The sequence below is a fragment of the Myotis myotis genome, unplaced genomic scaffold, assembly GCF_014108235.1.
Source record: "Myotis myotis isolate mMyoMyo1 unplaced genomic scaffold, mMyoMyo1.p scaffold_m19_p_11, whole genome shotgun sequence".
NCBI lineage: Eukaryota > Metazoa > Chordata > Mammalia > Chiroptera > Vespertilionidae > Myotis > Myotis myotis.
Window position 1 is genome coordinate 55,633,433 of NW_023416315.1, and position 22,149 is coordinate 55,655,581.

Here is a 22,149-nt window from a genome sequence, read left to right on the forward strand (position 1 = left end):
CTTTCCCTTTTCAGTTTTGTTAGTTTATGCTTCATGTATTTTTGGAGTTTTGTTATTAGGTGCATAGATGTTTAGGATTTATTACCTTTTTATTATAAAACAAAGTTCTTTATCCCTGGGAATAAAGAGGCTCTGGAATCTTTGTTGATATTAAAAATAGCTACTCCAGCTTTCTTTTTATTACTGTTAGCATAGGATATATTCTCCTGTCCTATAATTTTTTAAACCTTTGACTTTAAACATGTTTGTATAAATGTTTTTATTTAAAATGAGTTTTTTGTATATAACATATAGTGGGGTTTTGGGTTTTGTCCATTCTGACCTCTGCCTTTTAACTGCATTGTTTTAAATATGTATGTGTACTTTGATTATTGATATCACTGAGTTTAAATCTTTCATCTTGGTATTTGTTTTTTTATTTCCTCATCTATTCATATACCTTCCTTTTTTCTTTTCCTGCCTTGTCTTGGATTATCTTTTATTATTCCATTTTGTCCCCTTCACTGACTTGTTTGCTATACTCTGGAAGCATTAACATTGTCTTTATATTTGATATTCTTAAATTTCTCTATATTGTGTCTAGGTGTGGGTTTCCTTCTCTTCCCTCTTTGGTAATCTATGCTCATTCAATATCTCTCTTTTTTTTTCCTTTAACTATGACCTCTTTACCTTTTTCTTTCTTTCTTGTTTTTCTATTATGTGAGTACTGAAAATTCTAAGTACTGTATATATCTTAGCTTTTCTTTCATATTTAATTTTTTTCTGTCTTTTCCTACTTCATATTGGGAGATTTCCCCATTCTGATCTTTCAGTTTGATCCCTTTTTCTTTATATCCATTTCATATTTATCCCATCTATTGCATTGTGTTTTATTTTTCTTAATTATTACTTAATGCTTGTTTTTAAAAAATGTTTTCTTATTTCTCATTGCTAATATCTTTTCTTATCTCCTTTAATATATTAATTGGCTAATTTAAAAGTCCTTGGTTCTCTGTTCTGTTTATGTTGGGATCTGTAATTGAGATATGTTGTTTCTTTGTGAAATAAATACCTTGTTATTTTGAGCAATGAGCGTATTTTCTCCTGGGGATCCTGGCTAATCTGTCAGGCAGACCCTTAGGGGGAAACACCAGACTCCAAATTACTCAGCTCAGATGACATCAGGAGTCAGTATATTGTCTCTTGGGTAAAGAGCCCCAAGCACCAGAAAACTAGTAGCTGCCTCTTCACCCCTCAAAACAACTCCACCCTTCAGGTCTTCAACTGTTACCTAGAGGGGGACACCCACTAGAAAGCAATGCTGTACTCATTAGAGTATATTCCATGACTCCAGAATTTGGAATGGGAGGGTCAAGGCTGCATCTCTTCCTAAATCAAATAGGAATAATCAGATCACAATTCAAAAATGTAGTCTTCTAAAATAAAAGAATACAAGGCCCACTTGAACTTACCTCCCAAGTAGCACACAGATTTGTCTTGTGAAATAACCAATTGTTATTCTCATCTCTAGGAAAAATTTCATCTCCAGGCTGAGAAAGTAAAACAAAAACAAATGTAATTCTTTTTATTTATATCTGGGAATTGAAATGATGGAATTTCAATTGTCTTTAGGCCAATATACCCTAGCTCTGGGAAAGCAATTCAAGTTTAATTTTTTATATCCTATATAATAAAAGCCTAATATGCAAATTGTCCCCTTGACTGGTAGTTTGACCACTCCTTATGACGTGCGCTGACAATCAGGGGGTGGCATAGAAATGGTGGGTGTCGGTGACACAGTGGTAGCAGCTGGCCCAGTGGAGATGCTACCAGCCATGATGGGACCCGATGAGAGTGGGACCTCGGTGGGATGGTGGAACAGGTGAGGGGGTGGTGCCAGCAGCAGCGGTAGGGGGCGGGGCTTCTGCCTGACTCCCAGACACTGAGGAGCTGGGTTTGGGGGAGTGCCGGCTATGACTGATCGCTCCTCAGACAGTGACCAGTAGTGGTGGCAGAGGGTGGGGCCACTGCCCGGCTCCCAGGCACTGAGGGAGCAGGGCAGGGGGCCTGGCTCCAATCAATTGCCCTGCAGGCGGGATGGTTGAGCAGGTGATGGGGCAGCACCAGGACAAGGCGGGGTGCCAGATGGGGCTGTGGGAACTGCAAGGATGGGGGTGAGAGCTGGGGCTGTGTGGTTAGGGGCACGAGCTGGGGCCCAATCCCCACAGGCCACACCGAGGGACCCTACCCATGCACGAATTTGGGCACTGGGCCTATAGTGTTTATATAATTATATAATAAACTAGAGGTCCGGTGCACAAAAATTTGTGCACTCGGGGGGAAGGGGGTCTCTCAGCCCCGCCTGTGCCCTCTCGCATTCTGGGACCCCTCGGGAGATAACGACCTCCTGGCTTAGGCCTGCTCCCTGGTGGCGGAGGGCAGGCCCAATCCCTAGGTGCAGTCACTGGTCGGGCTCAGAGCAGGGCCGATTGGGGAGTTGGGGCGCCGCCCCCTGTCATGCACAGAGCAGGGTGATCGGGAGATTGTGATGCCACCCTCAGTCACGCTCAGGGTAGGGCCGATTGGGGGGTTGGGGCACCGTCCCCTGTCACACTCAAGGCAGGGTCGATGGGGAGGTTGTGGCACCACCCCCTGTCACGCACAGAGCAGGGCCAATCAGGGGGTTGGGGCACTGCCCCCTGTCACTCACAGAGCAGGGCCCATAGGGGGGTTGGGGCTCTGTACCCTGTCACGCATAGAGCAGGTCCCATCAGGGGGTTGGGGCGCCTCCCCCTGTCACGAACTGAGCAGGGTCGATAGGGAGGTTGTGGCCCCGCCCCCTGTCACACACAGAGCCGCAGGGCCATCAGGGGGTTTGGGCGCTGCCCCCTGTCACGCTGATCCCGGTGCCAGGAGGCCTCGTGGCTCTGCTGATCCTGGTGCTGGGAGGCATATTACCCTTTTACTATATAGGGTAGAGGCCTGGTGCACGGGTGGGTGCCAGCTGGTTTGCCCTGAAGGGTGTCCTGGATCAGGGTAGGGGTCCCCACTAGGGTGCCTGGCCAGCCTGGGTGAGGGGATGATGGCTGTTTGCAGCTGGTCACACACCCTTCAAGGTGGGGGTCCCCACCGGGGTGCCTGGCTAGTCTGGGTGAGGGGCTGAGGGCTGTTTTCAGGCTGGGGGTGACTGAAGCTCCCAACTGCTCCTTTTTTTTTTTTTTTTCTTTTTTTATTCTGGGCCAGCTTTAGCTTTGAGGCTTGGCTCCAGCTCTTAGGCCTCCGCTGCTGAAAGTAGGTTTCTGGCCTTTGCTTACAATGTTGCAATCCTGCTGGCTGAAGCCGGGTGGACTAAAACAGGTTTCTGGGGTTTTGTTTAGCTTCTATATTTGTTACATAGTTGCTTAGAGTTGCAGCTCAGAGGACTGCAACGGCAGGCGGGGAACGTTGGAGTCCTCCGTCACTGAAGCAAGCAAGCCTCATGTTAGTTTCAAGCTTCCTGGCTTCCGGCCGCCATCTTGGCTGGCAGTTAATTTGCATATTGCCCTGATTAGCCAATGGGAAGGGTAGTGGTCGTACACCAATTACCATGTATCTGTTTTATTAGATAGGACTATATTTATATACATTTATTACTTTTATGGGACTGTCCAAAAATTCTTTCATTTTGCCAAAATATGTGACACATTAATCTCATTATCCTATACTGGCATCCATTTTCTCTTTATTTATCAACAGATTATTGTTCTTAAGCCATGAATTTTCTCCTAATTACAGAATTACTCATCAGAAACAGTAGAGCCCTAACCAGTTTTGCTCAGTGGATAGAGCGTCAGCCTACGGACTCAAGGGTCCCAGGTTCGCTTCCAGTCGAGGGAATGTACTTTGGTTGTGGGCACATACCCAGTGGGGAGTGTACAGGAGGCAGCTGATCATTGTTTCTTTCTCATCAATGTTTTTAACTCTCTATCCCTCTCCCTTCCTCTCTGTAAAAAATCAATAAAATATATTTTTAAAAAATTGTAGAGGTTGAGATTCAGTGTTTTGACAGTCTAGCCTTACCAGAGTTGAGGAGAGCACGGCATGTTACTTCTCAGTTCTGGCAGACTTGCTCACTGGTTTTTTCCTTTCAATTTGGGGCCTTCCTGGAGTTCAGCATTTCTTTTTCCTACTTCACACCATAGCTCGTGTAAACTCCCCTTTTCTGGCTTTTGGGTGATCCTTTCCAAACTAAGGCTAACTGGTGCAGAATGTTATCTTTCAGATTTCTCTTTTTTGGCTAAACATGGGACTCATTTCTTATGGGCTTGAAAATGGAATAGAGAGAAATGAAAGATGATTCCTAGGCTCCTGGGGTGGATAGTGGTAATCATTTCTTGAGTTTGGGTTAGCAATCAAGAGTTTTTTATGAATATTTTGAGTTTGAAATGACCAAACGTTCAAGTGGCTATTTGAGAAGGCAGTTGAACAGAGAAATCTCAGAAAAATGCTTAGAAAGTGGCCGTGGCTGTAGACAAAATTTGGTAGCCCTTGCATATAAAATAATAATCCTTGCAACTATATGAAGTCATTTATAGACACAGTGTGGTTCAGTAAGATGAGAATATTGAGACTAGAGCTACTATTCTGGGCTTAACAACATTTGGAGGTTGGCAGAGAAGCTGCCAAAGAATCAAGAGAGGGTGGTATTATAGAAGTCACAAGAAGAAAAAGTGTACAGGAGATAATGGTCAACTGTGTTGAAAGATATCCTATACAATAAAATCCTAATATGCAAATCAATGGAACAGCTGAAGGACTGGTTGTTATGATGTGCACTGACCAGCAGGGGGCATGTGCTCAATGCAGGAGCTGCCCCCTACAGTCAGTGCGCTCCCACAGGGGGAGCGCCACTCACCCAGAAGACGGGCTCCTGGCTGGCAAGTGTAGTGGTGGTGGCGGGAGCTTCTCCTGCCTTCATGGCAGGCGGACATCCCCCAGGGGTCCTGAACTGCGAGACAGCACAGCCCGGGCTGAAGGACCCCCCCCCCCCCAAGTGCATGGATTTGGTGCACTGGGCCACTAGTCAAATAATTTGAGGATATAGTGTCTATTTGGTATGGTTGGCAGCATTGAGGTCTTTTTAGGATAATAGGAAATTTTATTGAAAATCAAGCAATTGGACAAAATTCATTATATTACTATTTTTTCTTCTGCATCTCACCTGACAAAACTTTCCCCTCGTGATAACTTAGCAAACACAATTTTGACTCTGGTTCCTCCTGTCTCACTTATTCCTCCATGCCGCATAACCATTCATGTTAATTACCCTTTCTGTCTCTGCTTCCCAAGCTCTTTGTACTTCTCAACACTATGGCCCACGTTTCCACCCCAGTCTCTCTCCTTGTTTCTTGCCTTATGCATTTCCCAATTTTACTTCTGCTCAGAATGGTTTTATGCCTCTATCATACACTGTGTTAAATATTTTTTACTTACCCTGATTTTTATTAAGTCCTTATCATTTCTGAACCCATGTTAGCTATTTCCATGATGTTCCTCTTAAGCTTCCATTGTGCCTACCTTACTCATCCCTCATCTGAATCATTCCATGGTCTTTCTCCCTCTACTCCTGCTCCTACTGTAAGATAGTATTAGAAGAATAATTCAACCCTCTAAAAATCCATGCTATTGATTCTCATTCTTTTTCATCAGTAACTTTATTTATCTTTAAAAAATGTCATCCTGCACTCACTGGTTTGGCTCAGTGGATAGAGCGTCGGCCTGTGGACTGAAGGGTCCCAGGTTCTATTCCGGTCAAGGGCATGTACCTTGGTTGTGGGCACATCCCCAAAGGGGAGTGTGCAGGAGGCAGCTGATCTATGTTTCTCTCTCATCGATATTTCTAACTCTCTATCCCTCTCCCTTCCTTTCTGTAAAAAATCAATAAAATATATTTTTAAAAAAATGTCTTCCCTCATTTAAAAAGCATAAGGGAGAAGGGGCTGTACAGTGTAGAAGAACAAGTATGGGATTGGCATCAGGGAATCCAGGATCAAGTCTCAGGCTGATGGATTTTAAACCTGAGTTAGCTATTTCATTGCCTCGGGCCTCAACCTTTTCTTTTGTGAACTGAAGATATTCTGTATATTGAAATATATATTTCCACCTGAAGATTTTATAACATTTTATTAGCTATGAAATGTCAGGCACTGTGTCTGTAATTTCACATATATAATACTAGTGACTCCTCACAACACTTGGCAAATGAATTGGTATCGTCTCCAATTTACCAATCATGAAATTGAAGGAAAGTTCAGGAATATCAAAGACAACATGCTAATACACAATAAAACTGAAAGTCAGTCCCTCTTCTGTGTGACTCCAAAGTTCATACTCTTTCCACTGGAACATGTTTAGGTGATATGTAAAAGGATCAGGTCATAACTTGACCAAGTCATCTGGCTCACATGTGACAGAGCTGGGATTCAAACAAGGTGACCTTGTTATATTTTGCTAAAACAGGTACTTTCTGCTTCTAGATTCCTCCCCAAATGGCAGAAGTTAAGCTCTGGGCCTTCTAGAGTTAGAAAAGTCTGTGTTAGCCAGGACAGGAAGGTAAGAATCCTAGAGGAAAATAAAAATGGACTTTGGGAGAATCCTTGTCCATTTTTCTCTGAAGACAAGATCTCAGGCCAATGATGCCACACCCAACAAAGGAGCACCATCGAATGAGATGGAGACTGGGTGCAAAGAATGCATGACCTATGCCTCCCTGTTTTGTATTATTTCAAGTCAGAAGGGGCATTAAGCTAAGGACTGATTAGATGAGGGGGGGTAGGATATTTCTTTACTAAGATGCAGAAACCACTGGCTAAAGATTAGATACAAGAAGATTTCTAGTTTTAATTACTCTTTAATGGAGCTGACTGAATGTGAATTTACTGAAAGCCAAGCAAATTTTTAAGGGATATTGACTGTCCAAGAAATCCCATAGGGGCCATTGAAAGCCTTTGCTTAACCAAGGCCATTGTGAAGCTTTCAAATTCGTATCAAGGATGCAAAAGGGGAGTCTTTCCCAAAGTCCCTTTTGGATGTTACCATAGAGAGGAGTCATCAAGGAAAGAGCTTCCAGAGAACAGAACAGGGGCAGCCAGGTTGCTTGTGTGAAGGAAATCTGGGCACCTCAATGACCAGTTTCATTTTCAGTCTCTCCTTTCTCAGAGACATTGGAAAGCAGTAGGGGTGTGTTGGTGGTGATTAAATTAACACAGAGTCCATAGATTGAGAAAGTTTAAGGAAGAAGTGCATTTGAACCAGAGGAATAGCTATCACCATGATCTTGTTGCTGACCCCCAAAAAACCTGACCATTCTTTGGGTTATTTCCCTTTTTGGGGTGGAAGGTGAGTAAGTTTTCAGTTGTATATATAATTTTGTGTTTTGTCGTGCAGATATTTTCATGACTATATGAGTGGTAAGAAGGGTGTGTCTGGATGCTGGACAATTAAAATATGGAGTACCCTTTGGTGACTATGTGATGGATTGATGGAGAGAATTTAAACTACAATTGTAAAGACATGTTGTAATAAAAAGTGCATTGGAGTTGGAATCAAGAACCATGGGATCCAAGCCTGAGTCTGTTACACATAATCTTTCTGGGCATTTGTTAGGCTAGGTCAGTGCTGTCTGACCTACAGTAACAAAACGATAACATTCTGTGATGCTAAGTAATGAACTAGCTTTGTGCACATGGCTGCTGGCTCATGGCTGCCAAAGAGCAGAGGCCAAACCTTTAGGTGTCTGAACTCACCTTAAAAGCCATGGGCGTTTCCATTATGTAAAGATCAACATAATCTAGCTGGAGGTCCTGGAGTGTCTTCTGCAGGCTTGGGAGGACTCTCTTTGGGTCAAAATGTGTACCCCACAGCTGAAAGAATAAAAAGGGGATAATTAGTGACATCCACTCTCTTTAAAAGTAAAGGGTGCAGCTCTTTATTCTTTACAATGCATTCATTCATTTTACTGCATAAAAATGTTTATGCTGAAGTTTCATCTGAGTATAGGATAAACTGATATAACTCTTGACACCCGTAGTATAACTTTATCAGACTATAATATCAGAACTGCCTTAGCTGGTTTGGCTCAGTGGATAGAGTGCCAGCCTGAGGACTGAATGGTCCCGGGTTTGATTCCAGTCCAGGGCACATGCCCGGACTGCAGGCTCAATCTCCAGTGGGGTGCGTGCAGGAGGGAGGTGATGAATGATTCTCTCTCATCATTGATGTTTTATCTCTCCCTCTTCCATCATCTCTGAAATTAATAAAAAAATATATTTTAAAAATGAATATAATACCAGAATATGTATCCATATGTTCATTGCAGCATTATTTACAATAGCCAAAATATGGGAGTAACCCAAGTGCCCATCAGTAGGTGAGTGGATAAGGAAGCAGTGCATCTATGCAATGGAATATGACTGAGCCATTAAAAAGAATGAAATATTGCCGTCTGCAACAGCATGGGTGGACCTACAGGATACTGTGCTGAGTGACATAAGACAAAGAGAGAAAGGCAAATGTCATATGATTTCACTTATACCTGTAATCTAGAACACAAAATAAATCAACAGGCAGCAACAGATAAAGACTCACAGATGCAGAGACCATTTGGATGGTTGCCAGATGGGAGGAGAGTTGGGGGGATGTGTGAAAAACATGATGGGATTAAGTAGTACAAATTGGATTTGTAGTAACAGGATAGTCATGGGGATGTAAAGCATAGCATAGGGAATCTATTGAATAAAAGCCTATGTGGTTATCACACCCTCACGTTGTCACGCTGTAACAATCCATCACCAGGAGACTGCGTGTGCAGCAGATGCGTGTGGGTGGGTGGGGACTTGACGCTGTGTGCGTGGCACTGAGGCAGGTCTCGTGGCTCCACGTGGCGATGCCAAGGGCAGGACCCCTGGCTGTGGCCTACCTCTTTGGGACAATCCATTGAGGAGCTCTGGATGCGTGGGCGGAGCCTACCTCTTTGGGGAGATCAATCGTGGGGCTACCACACTGTGTGCGGGCACAGGTCAGGTTGGGGACCACCCCTCCCGAGTGCACAAATTTCATGCACCGGGCCTCTACTAAAGTCAATAATATTGTAATAACTATGTATAGTCTCAGATGGGTACTAGATTGTTCAGGGTGAGCACTTCATAAGTTATGTAAATGTCTAATCACTGGGTTGTATACCAGAAGCTAATATAATATTGTACATTAGCTGTAATTGAAAGATAAAAAATTATTTTTAAAGTAAGAATAATGGACCAGAGACTTAAAGGTTCACCTGAACCACAGAGGATCTAATTTGGAGACAAGCCTTCCTCTGTGCAGTGCTAATTTCCTAATTGACTCTCAGTACTTAAACTTTTCCACACTGTGTAACTAGGGAGCATGTACCTGAATAGTTGTGCTGACCTGGCCCCTTTATTTTCATGTCACTCTGATAAAGGATGTGCTTCATTTGAGCAAGAAATATGATTGTGTGGACATCTTCACTGGATCTTTCACATTGTCATAGGCAATGCAGAAGTTTTTGAAGTTTTAAATTATTGCAAAGATTTGTATTTCCTCTTACTGGTCTTTTGCTCTCATTTGGTTGTACTCAGACTCCAGGGAAATTTTGTCAGTTCCTACTAAGAAGTTACTGGATGTCTATTTGAAATGATAATGTCACCAACACGGCAGGGTATGAGCCCCAGACTTATCCCACAACAAGGCCAACAATTAGACAGCTAACCATGAGTGAAAATGAGGAGATGTTGGTCAAAGGGTGTAAACTTCTAGTTATGAGATGAGTAAGTTCTGGGGAGCTAATGTACAGCATGGTATTTGAGGTTAATGATACTTTTTTTGCATACTTTAAAGTTGCTAAGAGAGTAGGTCTTAAATGTTTTCTCACCATAAAAAAAGGAATAGTAATGATGTGAAGAGATGGAGGTGTTAGCTAACACTATGGTGGTAATCATTTTGTAATCTATAAGTGTTTCAAATGAACATGTTGTACACAAATTCACATAATGTTATATGTCAATTATATCTCAACTAGAGGCCCAGTGCACAAAATTCATGCACGAGTAGGATCCTTAGGCCAGGCCAATGATCAGGGCCGATCAGGGCCTCCCGGCTGCCAGCCAGGGCTTTCCTTCCCCTGGCTGCCAGCTGCTGGCCAGGTCCTTCCTTCATTCTGCACCACCCCCTGGTGGTCAGTGCATGTCATAGTGAGCGATTGAACTCCCAGTCTCCTGGTTGAACTCCGGAGGAGACAATTTCCACATTAGGTTTTTATATATATACTAGAGGCCCGGTGCACAAAAATTTGTGCACTTGTGGGGGAGAGGAGGTCCCTCAGCCCGGCCTGTGCCCTCTCGCAGTCTGGGACCCCTCAGGGGATGACCGCCTGCTGGCTTAGGCCCGCTCCCTGGGGGATTGGGCCTAAGATGGCAATCAGACATCCCTCTGGCAGCCCGGCAGCCCTTGGGGGATGTCCATTTGCTAGTGGGGAGCAGGCCTAAACTGCAGTCAGACATCCTTAGCGCTGCTGAGGAGGCAGGAGAGGCTTCCACCACCACCGCTGTACTGGCAGCCATCAGCCTCGCTTGTGGCTGAGCAGAGCTCCTCCCATGTGAGAGCGCCCTGTCCACCAGAGGGCAGCTCCTGCATTGAGCGTCTGTCCCCTGGTGGTCAGTGTATGTCATAGTGACCAGTCATTCTGAGTCCTTCTGCTGTAAGGGTCAGTTTGCATATTACCCTGTTCCTATATAGGATAGAGGCCTGATGCACGGGGCCGCCTGGTTTGCCCTGAAGGGTGTCCCAGATCATGGTGTGGGTCCCACTTGGGTGCCTGGCCAGCCTGGATGAGGGGATGATGGCTGTTTACAGCTGGTTGCACCCCTTCAGTGTGGGGGTCCCCACTGGGGTGCCTGGCCAGTCTGGGTGAGGGGCTGAGGGCTGTTTTCAGACTGGTGGGTGACTGAAGCTCCCAACCTCTCCTTTTTTTCTTTTCTTTTTATTCTGGGATTTATTTACCTTCCATGGCTGTCACTGGAGCTGAGAGCTGGCTTTTGCTCTGAGGCTTGGCTCCAGCTCTGAGACCTTGGCTGCTGAAAGCAGGTATCTGCTTTTTTTTGGCTTCTATAATTGAAACACTGTTGCAACTCCAGCTCTGACGGCTGAAAGCAGGTTTCTGGGGTTTGTTTAGCTTCTATATTTGAAAAATTGTTTCTTAGAGTGCAAGCTCAGAGCCCAGCAGCGGCAGGCGGTGAACCTTGGCTTCCTCCTTTACTGGAGCAAGGAAGCCTCCTATTCGCTTCAGCTGCCAGCTGCCGGCCGCCATCTTGGTTGGCAGTTAATTTGCATATCTCGCTGATTAGCCAATGGGAAGGGTAGCGAAGTTACGTTTAATTACCATGTTTCTCTATTATTAGGATAGACAAGAGGCCTCAAAGACAAAATTCATGCAGGTGGGTGGCCCTCAGCTTGGCCTGCACCCTCTTGCAACCTGGGACCCCTTGCTTCTAACTGCCTGCCTGCTCGCTCCTTACCTCCTGCCTGGTCACTTTTTACTGCTTGGTCTTAGCGCAGCTGTGGAGGCAGGAGAGGGTCTCGCCACCACCACTGTGCTCACCAGCCGTGAGCCCGGCTTCTGGTTGAGCAACCCTCCTACTGTGGGAGCGCACTGACCACCAAGGGGCAGCTCCTGCATTGAGTGTCTGCCACCTGGTGGTCAGTGTGCATCATAGTGACTGGTCATTTTGGTCAGTCTGCCATAATGGTCACTGGGCTTTTATTATGTAGATATCTAATCTAATAAAAGAAAAACATGCAAATTGGCCGCACCTCTGCTACACCCCAAGCCACGTCCACCAGCCAATCATAGTGAATATATGCAAATTAACCCAACAAAGATGGCGGCCGGCAATCACTGAGCTGGAGCAAGCAGGAGTCTTGGTTGCCCCGGCAATGGAGGATGCCAAGCTTCCCACCTGCCCTGGCTGGCTGTGGCCTCTGCTCATGGCAACAAAGTTTCAATTATAGAAGATCTATAAATCACAGATACCTGCTTCCAGCCAGCCTCCACTGGGAGCTTGGGTGGCTGGGGGCCATAGCCAGCCTGCAAACAGCCATCAGCCACTCACCCAGGCTGGCCAGGCACCCCAGCAGGACCCCCACCCTAAAGGGGGTGTGGCCAGCCTGAAAACGGCCCTCAACCCCTCACTCAGGCTGGCCAGGCACCCCAGGAGGGAACCCCACCCTGAAGGGACTGTGGCCAACCTGTGAAGAGCCATCAGCCACTCACTGAGGCTGGCCAGGCACCCCAGTGGGACGCGCGCACCTTGATCCGGGACACCCTGTTCCGGATACCCTTCAGGGCAAACCAGCTGACCCCAACCCGTGCACTAGGCCTCTATCCTATATAGTAAATGGGTAATATGCAAATTGACCCTAACAGCAGAATACTGGAAATGACTGGTCACTATGACACACACTGACCACCAGGGGGCAGACCCTCAATGCAGGAGCTGCCCACTGGTGGTCAGTGCATTCCCACAGGGGGAGCTCTGCTCAGCCACAAGCGAGGCTGATGGCTGCTAGTACAACGGTGGTGGTGGGAGCCTCTCCTGCCTCCTCAGCAGCACTAAGGATGTCCAACTGCAGCTTAGGCCTGCTCTCCTCTGGCAAGTGAACATCGCCTGAGGGTTCCCGGGCTGCCAGAGGAATGTCTGACTGCCAGCTTAGAGCCAATTCCCCGGGGAGCAGGCCTAAGCCAGCAGGTGGTCATCCCCTGAGGGGTCCCAGACTGCTAGAGGGCATAGGCCAGGCTGAAGGACCCCTCCGAGTGCACAAGTTTTTGTGCACTGGGCTTCTAATATATATATGTATATATATATGGCTGGAAAAAAAGTTAATAAGATAAACTTAGATAGCTTAACAAAAAAAAGAAAAATAAATTACTCATTTTCGAAAGAGTTAGGTGATGAAAGAATAAGGCTTGGATTGTCAAGTAGGAGCATGTGTACCTTTAAGGTCTGTACAACATAAGTTTCTGAGGGATAGTAAGCATCTCAGGATAAATTAGTACATCTTCTTGAAGCATCAAATTTGCTGAGAGATTTCTGTGGGAAAAAAAGTTCTATCCTTTTTGTCACAAGTAAGTGCTAGTAAAATTAGTAAAATGTGCTCTTGATCTTTTATTTATTATGTCTGGCAATCATTTTAATTTTTTATCCTTGAAAGCACAGACAAGAAAAAACTTCAGGTGGAGAGCATAGTGGGAAAATGTTTTTTGTTGTTACTGTGGGCCCCTTTGGTGTTATTGCTGCCACCCCATGTCAGTGGAAATTCTGTTTTTTTATATTTTAACTAGAGGCCTGTTGCATGAAGAGAATCGTGCAATAGGCCTTCCCTTCTCCTTGCTGCGGGCACCAGTTTTCCTCCGGCACCCGGGACCCAGGCCTTCGCTCTGGCCAGAGCCGCCTTCCGTTCTCCGTCTTCATGGCCCCGGCTCGCTTTCAGTCTTCACTCCGCCGCTTGGAGCCTACGTATGCCAATTAACCGCCATCTTTGTTGGCGATTAATTTGCATATCATGCTGATTAGCCAGTGGGAAGCATGGCGAAGGTACAGTTAATTATCCTGTTTGTCTATTATTAGATAGGATTTAAGAAAACCATATAGTACTAGTTTTATAATAGGTACTGTTTAAGTATTTTGTAAATGTTAATTCATGCTAACTTTATGAAATAGTTGATTTAATTCAGTGTGATTTTTCCAACATGATAGATATTGCAACAGGTTTAAATGTTTACCAGAAGGAAATTTTGGGGTTCATTTTTCTTGGTGGTTATTACAAACCTCATTTTTGTATGAAACAAACAAGGATAAATTATGCAGATAATGTAAAAGTTTAAAAAATTTTAAGATAAGTCAAAGTTTTCAAGAGTCTTTCTGGCTTTGGGCAGGTTGCTTTGGCGTAGGTCCTCACAATATGAATTCAAGTTTACTCCTCTGTGGAAACATTTGGAGAGCACCTGTTTAAGGATTAAGGTTTTACTCTGATGTGAGACTGTCATAATAAAATCTTTAGGTATCAGAATTGTAAAGCTATAATAAAGTGAAAGTTTCAGGTTGATATTTTGGGACAGTGGCTCCATGCAGCCCCTCGGAATCATGACACATAAGTGGCTGGTGATTTGGGGAACTGAAAATCCCTGGAGAAATTGGAAAGAGACTGAGTAGGGAGCTGGAAGGAGGGGAGGTCTGGAAAGAGGGTGAAATCAGAAACAGTATTTTCTTTTCTTTAGGTTCCTCAGGAGAATTGTATTATGAGTTATTTAAAGTTCTACAGCTTTATTCCTGCAAAGCTGCCCATAAATATACATTCTTTATTCCCATTGGCTTTCATTTTAATCGTGATGCTTTATTTTTCTGATTGCTCTTCAGTGGATAGTGATATATAACACTGGAGGTTTAAATTGCTCAAAGATAGTGATCTAAACAAAAGGGGGTCTATCCATACTATGGGATACTATTTGGCCATGAAAAGAAATTATATTCTGATACATGTTATGACTTGGATGGACCTAGAAACATTATACTAAATGAAAGAAGCTAGACACAAAAGACCATAGTGTATGATTCCATTTGTATGAAATGTCCAAAATAGGACAATGATAGAGATAGAAAGTAGATAATGATCACAATTGAATTGGGAAAAGGGATAAATAGAAGTGATTGCTATTGGGCATGGGATTTTTTTCTTTTTAGAGTGATGGAAATATTCTGAAATTAGGTAATGGTTATGGTCATGCAACTTTTGTGAATATACAAATAATTAATTATTCAAAATGGTGAACTTTGGGTATGTGAATTATAGCTCAATAAAGAATTAGTGCTCTATGATAAAATACGTAAATATAAATCATCTATCCTATATAATAAAAGGCTTATATGCAAATCAGCTGAACAGGGGAACGATGGGTCACTGTGGCACACATTGACCACCAAAGGGCTGACACTCAATTCAGGAGCTGCCCCCTGATGGTCAGTGCGCTCCCACAGGGGAAGGGCCTCTCAGCCAGAAGCTGGGCTCATGGCTGGCAAATGCAGCAGTGGTGGTGGGAGCCTCTCCCACCTCTGCAGCAGCGCTAAGGATGTCTGACTTATGGCTTAGGCCCACTCCCCTTGGCTGTCAGTTGGACATCACCCAAGGACTCCTGGACCATGAGAGGGTGCAGGCTGGGCTGAGGGACCTCTCAAGTTACTCAAATTTCATGCACAGGGCCTCAAGTCTGATCTAATAAAAGAGAAACATGGTAATTAGCCGTACCTCCGCTACCCTTGGCTAATCAGGGCGATATGCAAATTAACTGCCAGCCAAGATGGCAGCCGGCAGGCAGGCAGCTTGAAGCGAACAGGAGGCTTGCTTGCTTCAGTGATGGAGGAAGCCAACATTCCGCGCCTGCCGCTGCTGGCCTCTGAGCTTGCAGTTTGAAACATTGTTACAAATATAGAATCTAAAAAAACTCCAGAAACCTGCTTTCAGCCAGTCAGGATCTCAGAGCTGGAGTTGAAACAGTGTTTCGATTATAGAACCCAAACAAACCAGATACCTGCTTTCAGCAGCGGAGGCCTAAGAGCTGGAGCCAAGCCTCAGAGCTAAAGCTGGCCCAGAATAAAAATTAAAAAAAAAGAAAGAAAAAAAGGAGCGGTTGGGAGCTTCAGTCACCTGCCAGCCTGAAAACAGCCCTCAGCCCCTCACCCAGACTGCCCAGGCACCCCAGTGGGGACCCCCACCCTGAAGGGTGTGTAACCAGCTGCAAACGGCCATCATCCCCTCATCCAGGCTGGCCAGACACCCCAGTGGGGACCCCCACCCTGATCTAGGACACCCTTCAGGGCAAACCAGCTGGCCCCCACCCATGCACCAGGCCTCTATCCTATATAGTAAAAGCGTAATATGCCTCTCATCACCAGATCAGTGGAGCCGCGAGGCTCCCGGCACCGGGATCAGCGTGACAGGGGCCCAAACCCCATGATCGCCCTGCTACTCTGTGTGTGACGGGGGCGGGGCCACAACTTCCCTATCGGCCCTGTTCTGTTCGTGACAAGGGAAGGAACCCCAACCCCCTGATCAGCCCTGCTCTGTGCCTGATAGGGGGGAGCTCCCCAACCCCTGATCGGCCCTGCTCTGTGTGCGACAGGGTGCGGCGCCCCAACCGCCCCCCCCCCATGGGCCCTGCTCTGTGTGTGATGGGGTAGAGCCATAACCTCCCCATCGGCCCTGCCCTGAGTGTGAGAGTGGCGGCGCCCCAACCCCCAGATCAGCCCTGCTCTGTGGGTGTTAGAGGGCAGCGCCCCAAGCCCCCCCCCCCACCCCCCACGGGCCCTGCTCTGTGTGTTACAGGATAGAGCCATAACCTCCCCATTGGCCCTGCCCTGATGTGACAGGGTGCGGCGCCCCATCCCCCTGATCCCTGCTCTGTGTGTGACAAGGAGCAGTGCCCCAACTCCCCTATTGGCCCTACTCTGTGAGTGACAGGGGGGGGCTCCTCAACCCCCTGATCGGCCCTGCTCTGTGTGTGACAGGGGGGAGCTACCCAACCCCCTTATCGGCTGGCTCTGTATGTGACAGGGGTGGCACCACAACCCCCTGATGAAAATATTCTGAAATTAGGTAGTTGTTATGGTTATGCAACTTCTGTGAATATACAAATAATTACTTATTTAAAATGGTGAACTTTTGGTACGTGAATTATAGCTCAATAAAGAGTTAGTGCTCTATGGTAAAATACATAAATATAAGTCATCTATCCTATATACTAAAAGGCTTATATGCAAATCAACTGAATAAGGGAGCGATGGGTCACTATGATGCACATTGACCACCAAGGGGAAGACACTCAATTCAGGAGCTGCCCCCCTGGTGGTCAGTGCGCTCCCACAGGGGGAGGGCCTCTCAGCCAGAAGCTGGGCTCACTGCTGGCGAATGCAGTGGTGGTGGTGGGAGCCTCTCCCACCACCCTGGCAGTGCTAAGGATGTCTTACTGACGGCTTAGGCCCACTCCCCTTGGCTGTCAGTTGGACATCCCCCAAGGGCTCCTGGACCATGAGAGGGTGCACTCTGGGCTGATGGATCCCCCCCCCCCCACCAGGTACTCGAAATTCATGCACAGGGCCTCTAGTATATATATAAAAGCCGTATATATATAAAAGCCTAAGTGACTGTCCAACTGTTCTACTGTTTGACCAGTAGCTATGACACGCAATGACCACCAGGGGAAGACGCTCCAACTGGTAGCTATGATGCGCACTGATCACCAGGAGGCAGATGCTCAACACAGGAGCTGCCAAGCAACAGCAACTTTGTAGAGTGCCCTTCCATACTCCGGGACTCCTCAGGGGATGTCGGACTGTCAGATTCGGCCCGATTCCTGCAGGCCAGGCTGAGGGACTGCATCTACTGGAGGAACCCCGCTCACCCAGCAGATGGCCTCTGGGCCTCAGTGCTGCCCCAGGTGCGGCTGGCGGGGGAGGGACCATAGGAGGTTGGCTCCAGGGCATGTCTGGCCTGTCTCGCCCAGTCCCACCCCACCGGCCATCTTCTAGTTACTTTCCTTTCAATTTGCATGAATCCATTCAACGGGCCTCTAGTAAAACCTTAAAAATCCTAGAAGAAATTACAGGCAACAAAATCTCAGACATCTCTCATAGTAATATGTTTACTGATACATCTCCTTGGGCAGTGGTTGGCAAACTGCGGCTCGGCAAACTGAGGTTTGCTAGCCACATGCAGCTCTTTGGCCCCTTGAGTGTGGCTCTTCCACAAAATACCGACTTCTGTGCATGGGCCACGAAGTTTCAATCCACTGTACATGTGCGCCCACACGTGGTATTTTGTGGAAGAGCCACACTCAAAGGGCCAAAGAGCCGCATGTGGCCTGCGAGCCACAGTTTGCTGATCATGGTCCTAGGGCAAAGGAAACTAAGGAGAAAATAAACAAATGGGACTACATCAAAATAAAAAGCTTCTGCACAGCATGAGAAACCATGAATAAAATGAAAAGGGAGCCCACAATATTTGGCAACGATACACCTTACAAAGGGTTAATATCCAAAATATATACGGAGCCCTAGCTGGTTTGGCTCACTGTATAAATTGTCGGCCTGCAGACTGAAGGGTCCCAGGTTCAATTCCGGCTAAGGGCACATGCCAAGGTTGCATGCTTGATCCCCAGGAAGGGACATGCAGGAGGCAGCCAATCAATGATTCTCTCTCATCATTGATGTTTCTATCTCTCTCCCCCTCTCCCTTTTTTTCAGAAAATCAATAAAAATATATTAAAAAACAATTTAAAAAACCCGAATGTCATACAACTTAACAAAAGGAAGACAAACAATCCAATTAAAAATGGGCAAAGGCCCTAACCGGCTTGGCTCAGTGGATAGAGCGTTCAGCCTGCAGACTGAAGGGTCCCAGGTTCGATTCCGGTCAAGGGCATGTACCTTGGTTGCAAGCACATTCCCAGTAGGGGGTGTGCAGGAGGCAACTGATTGATGTTTCTCTCTCATCGATGTTTCTAACTCTCTATCCCTCTCCCTTCCTCTCTGTAAAAAATTAATAAAATATATATTTTTTAAAATGGGCAAAGGACCTAAATGGACACTTTCAAAAGTGGATACACACATGGCCAAGAGACAGATGGAAAATCCTCAAAGTCACTCATCATCAGAGAGATCCAAATTAAAACAACAATGTGGTATCACCTCACACTTGTTAGAATGGCTACCATCAGTAAATCAACAAATAACAAGTGATGGCGAGGATGTAGAGAAAAGGAAACCCTAGTACACTGCTAGTGGGAATGCAGACTGGTGCAGCCATTATGGAAAACATTATGGAGTTTCCTCAAAAAATTAAATATGGAACTGCCTCTTGACCCAGTGATCCCACTTCTAGGAATATATCCTAAGAAACCTGAAACACTAATCAGAAAGGATATATGCACCCCCTTGTTCATAGCACAATTTATAAAAGCTAAAGCCAGGAAAACCCAAGTGTCCATTATTAGATGAATGGATAAAAAAGCTGTGGTACATTTATATCATGGAACTAGAGGCCTGGTGCACTGATGGGGTCCCTCGGCATGGCCTGCGGGGATTCAGCCGAAACTGGCAGTCCAACGCCACCTGCTCCTCCTGCCTCCTGGCCCCGCTGTGCCTGCCATGGGCTCACTCCCAGCCACTCCCGAGTAGGAAAGGCTTGTGCCACCACAGCAGCTCTCGCCAGCCATAAGCTCAGCGTCTGGCACCTGGTGGTCAGCTGAGCAGGACTTCCACTGCTGGAGTGCACTGATCACGAGGGGGCAGCTCCCACGTTGAGTGTCTGCCTCCTGGTGGTCAGTGCGCATCATAGTTACTGGTTTATTGGTTGGTTGCTAAGGCTTTTATATATATAGGTAGATACTATGCGCCAGAAAAAGGATCTCTTACTCTTTGAGAAAGCTTGGAGGGACCTTTAGCGTATTATGCTAAGCCAGTGGTTCTCAACCTTCCTACTGCCAGAACCCTTTAATACAGTTCCTCATGTTGTTGTGACCCCCAATTTCATTGTTACAAATTGAACTTATTAAAGCATAGTGATTAATCACAAAAACAATATGTAATTATATATGTGTTTTCCGATAGTCTTAGGCAACTCCTGTGAATGGGTCGTTCAACCCCCAAAGGGGTCACGACCCACAGGTTGAGAACCGCTGCGATAAGCAACAATAAGCCAGTCAGAGAAAGACAAGTAGCACATGATCTCACTCATAAGCGGAATTTAATGAGCAAAATAAACTGATGAACAAAATAGATCCAGAGACATAGAAGCATTGGACAGACTTCTGAATAACAGAGGGAAAGCAAGGGAGGTTGGCTGGGTGGGAAGAGAAAAAGGAAAGAACGTGTATGCATGTATGTGCGTATATATAAAATCCATGGACACAGACAATAGGGGGATGAAGGCCTGGCGTGGGTGTTGGAGGTGGGCTAGAGGGCTCAGTAGAGGACATATGTAATACTTTCAACAATAAAGATATAATAAAAAAAATTAGTTATCTATGAACAAATAGGCAGAAAAGGAGGCACAAATGTTTAAAGAAACCTTTAGCAAATACTTCTATAACCGTGGTTCTCAACCTTCCTAATGCCGCGACCCTTTATTACAGTTTCTCATGTTGTGGTGACACCCAATTTCATTGTTACAAATTGAACATAACTAAAGCATAGTGATTAATCACAAAACAATAATTAATTATATATGTGTTTTCCAATGGTCTTAGGCGACCCCTGTGAAAGGGTCGTTCGACCCCCAAAGGGGTCGCGACCCACAGGTTGAGAACCGCTGTTCTATAATGTGAACCAACTCCTCTTTTCCCTCCACTTCCCTAATTTTTGCTCTATAGACTTGGTTCTTTGCATGTTTTAAATCTGTGCCCATGTATGAAGAAAGAGCTTTGCCCGAAGTCCCCTTCAAGGGGCTCATTAGTCCCTAACATCTTGGCAAGATTAAGGAATTTGGCAGTTGAAAATTCACTCTTCTTCGTGAGTCCAACTTTCTTGGGCAGAGAAAAGTGACATCAGGTCCATCATTAATATGAGGGGATGGAGGGGAAGGGAAGCTCTCACCTTTCCGCAGTAGAAAATATCCTCTCTCTTCACCCTTCCTTCTGCTATCTTCTCTCTGATGGCCTCCCCCACTTCGTGCTCATTCCGGTAGATGTAGGCCCCATCAATGTGCCGGTACCCAACATCGATGGCGAACTTCACTCCTGCCCTACAGCTCCCCTTAGGAGTCTGAAATAAAGGGGTTGAGGTTTGGGAGAAAAGAAATGAGTCTTTCATTTAGTTTAATCGGTATTAATCAGGACACTGCTGTAGAGTGCAAATGACAAATTCCCAATTCCATGCTGTTGTGATTGGAAGATGGTATCTAGAGGCTGGAGAAACTGACCTTCTAGGGAGCATTCCATCCTCAGTGGGAGACTCCATCCATCCCAGGTCTGCCCTTAGAGTTGTGGTTTCAGAAATGTGACTTGATCAATGTGACGAGTGACAAGATATTTCATGGTTTCCATGCTATAGGAAGGCACAGTTCATTGAAGTAGGTTCAGTTATAAATCAAAGGTTTGGGTGAATAAACTGAGATATAGCCACAGAATGGAAAACTAACAGGTAGTAAAAAGGAATGAACTATTGGTAGACACGGCAACATGGATGAATATCAAATAAGTATACTGAAGAAAAGAAGCAAGACAAAAAAGAATGGGAACAGAAGATGGTGGCTGGCAGGATGTGTGTGAGTGAGTGAGGGGGTGAAAGGAGAGTGTGTGGATGTATGTAGTGTGTGTGAGTGAGTGAGGCGGTGAAAGAGTGTGTGGATGTATGTAGTGTGTGTGAGTGAGTGAGGGACAGGAAAATCTAGCAGGAGTACCAGAGGCTAGCAGACCAGGCTCTCCTGGGCAGGGAGCCCCTACCACTGCTGCAGGCACTCTCCAGCCTGCGGGGCTCAGGCAAGGAGCCCAGACCATCTTGAAGGGGATAGCAGCCTCCTCTAGGAACTGATCAGCATAACCATCTAGACTGGCTTTGGACACTGTCCATGACCTGCCGGAAGCCGGTCCATCCTTGCTGCTTGACACAGTCGCTGCAGGAAAGAAACATCTGCACAGCATATGTTTCAAGGGACCTGGCGTATATAGCATACTGTTCTTAATATGTTTGCTCCCCTTAGCGCTGTGTGTTTTAACCAAGGTCACCTCTCCAAGAAAGGTTGTTTCCCCAGGTAGGAATTTTTCCCTGAAGTCAGGGAGGGGATGCCTCTCCTAGAAAGGTTGTTTCCCCAGGTAGGAATTTTTCCCTGAAGTCAGGGAGGGGATGAAACTCCTTAACTAAGTGCCAGGCGGGTAGTTAATCACTTTAACTACAAACAATCATGCTTAAGCTACATAATCTTTACTCCCTGGAATGGAGATAAGAAACGCCCTAACCTTTGTAATAGAAATTGACAGGATTAAAATCAACTGGTATAAATACGGATGTAACAAGACAATAAACAGCAGAACTTCGCTGGAGATCCAGACCAGAACTTGGCTGGAAATCC

At 45.8% G+C, this 22,149-nt stretch overlaps 1 protein-coding gene across 2 annotated transcripts in view; it reads right to left on the reverse strand.

Moving 5' to 3' along the window:
• Positions 1-22,149, reverse strand: part of LOC118665735 (aldo-keto reductase family 1 member D1-like) — a 59,626-nt gene that overhangs the window by 15,828 nt on the left and 21,649 nt on the right. For both annotated transcript variants that reach the window (XM_036327030.1, XM_036327029.1), the window contains exons 2-4: positions 20,676-20,843; positions 7,764-7,880; positions 1,452-1,529 (exon numbers count right to left, since the gene is read on the reverse strand). In XM_036327030.1, the coding sequence (XP_036182923.1) occupies positions 1,452-1,529; positions 7,764-7,880; positions 20,676-20,843 (363 nt within the window). The remainder of the gene's footprint in view (positions 1-1,451; positions 1,530-7,763; positions 7,881-20,675; positions 20,844-22,149) is intronic.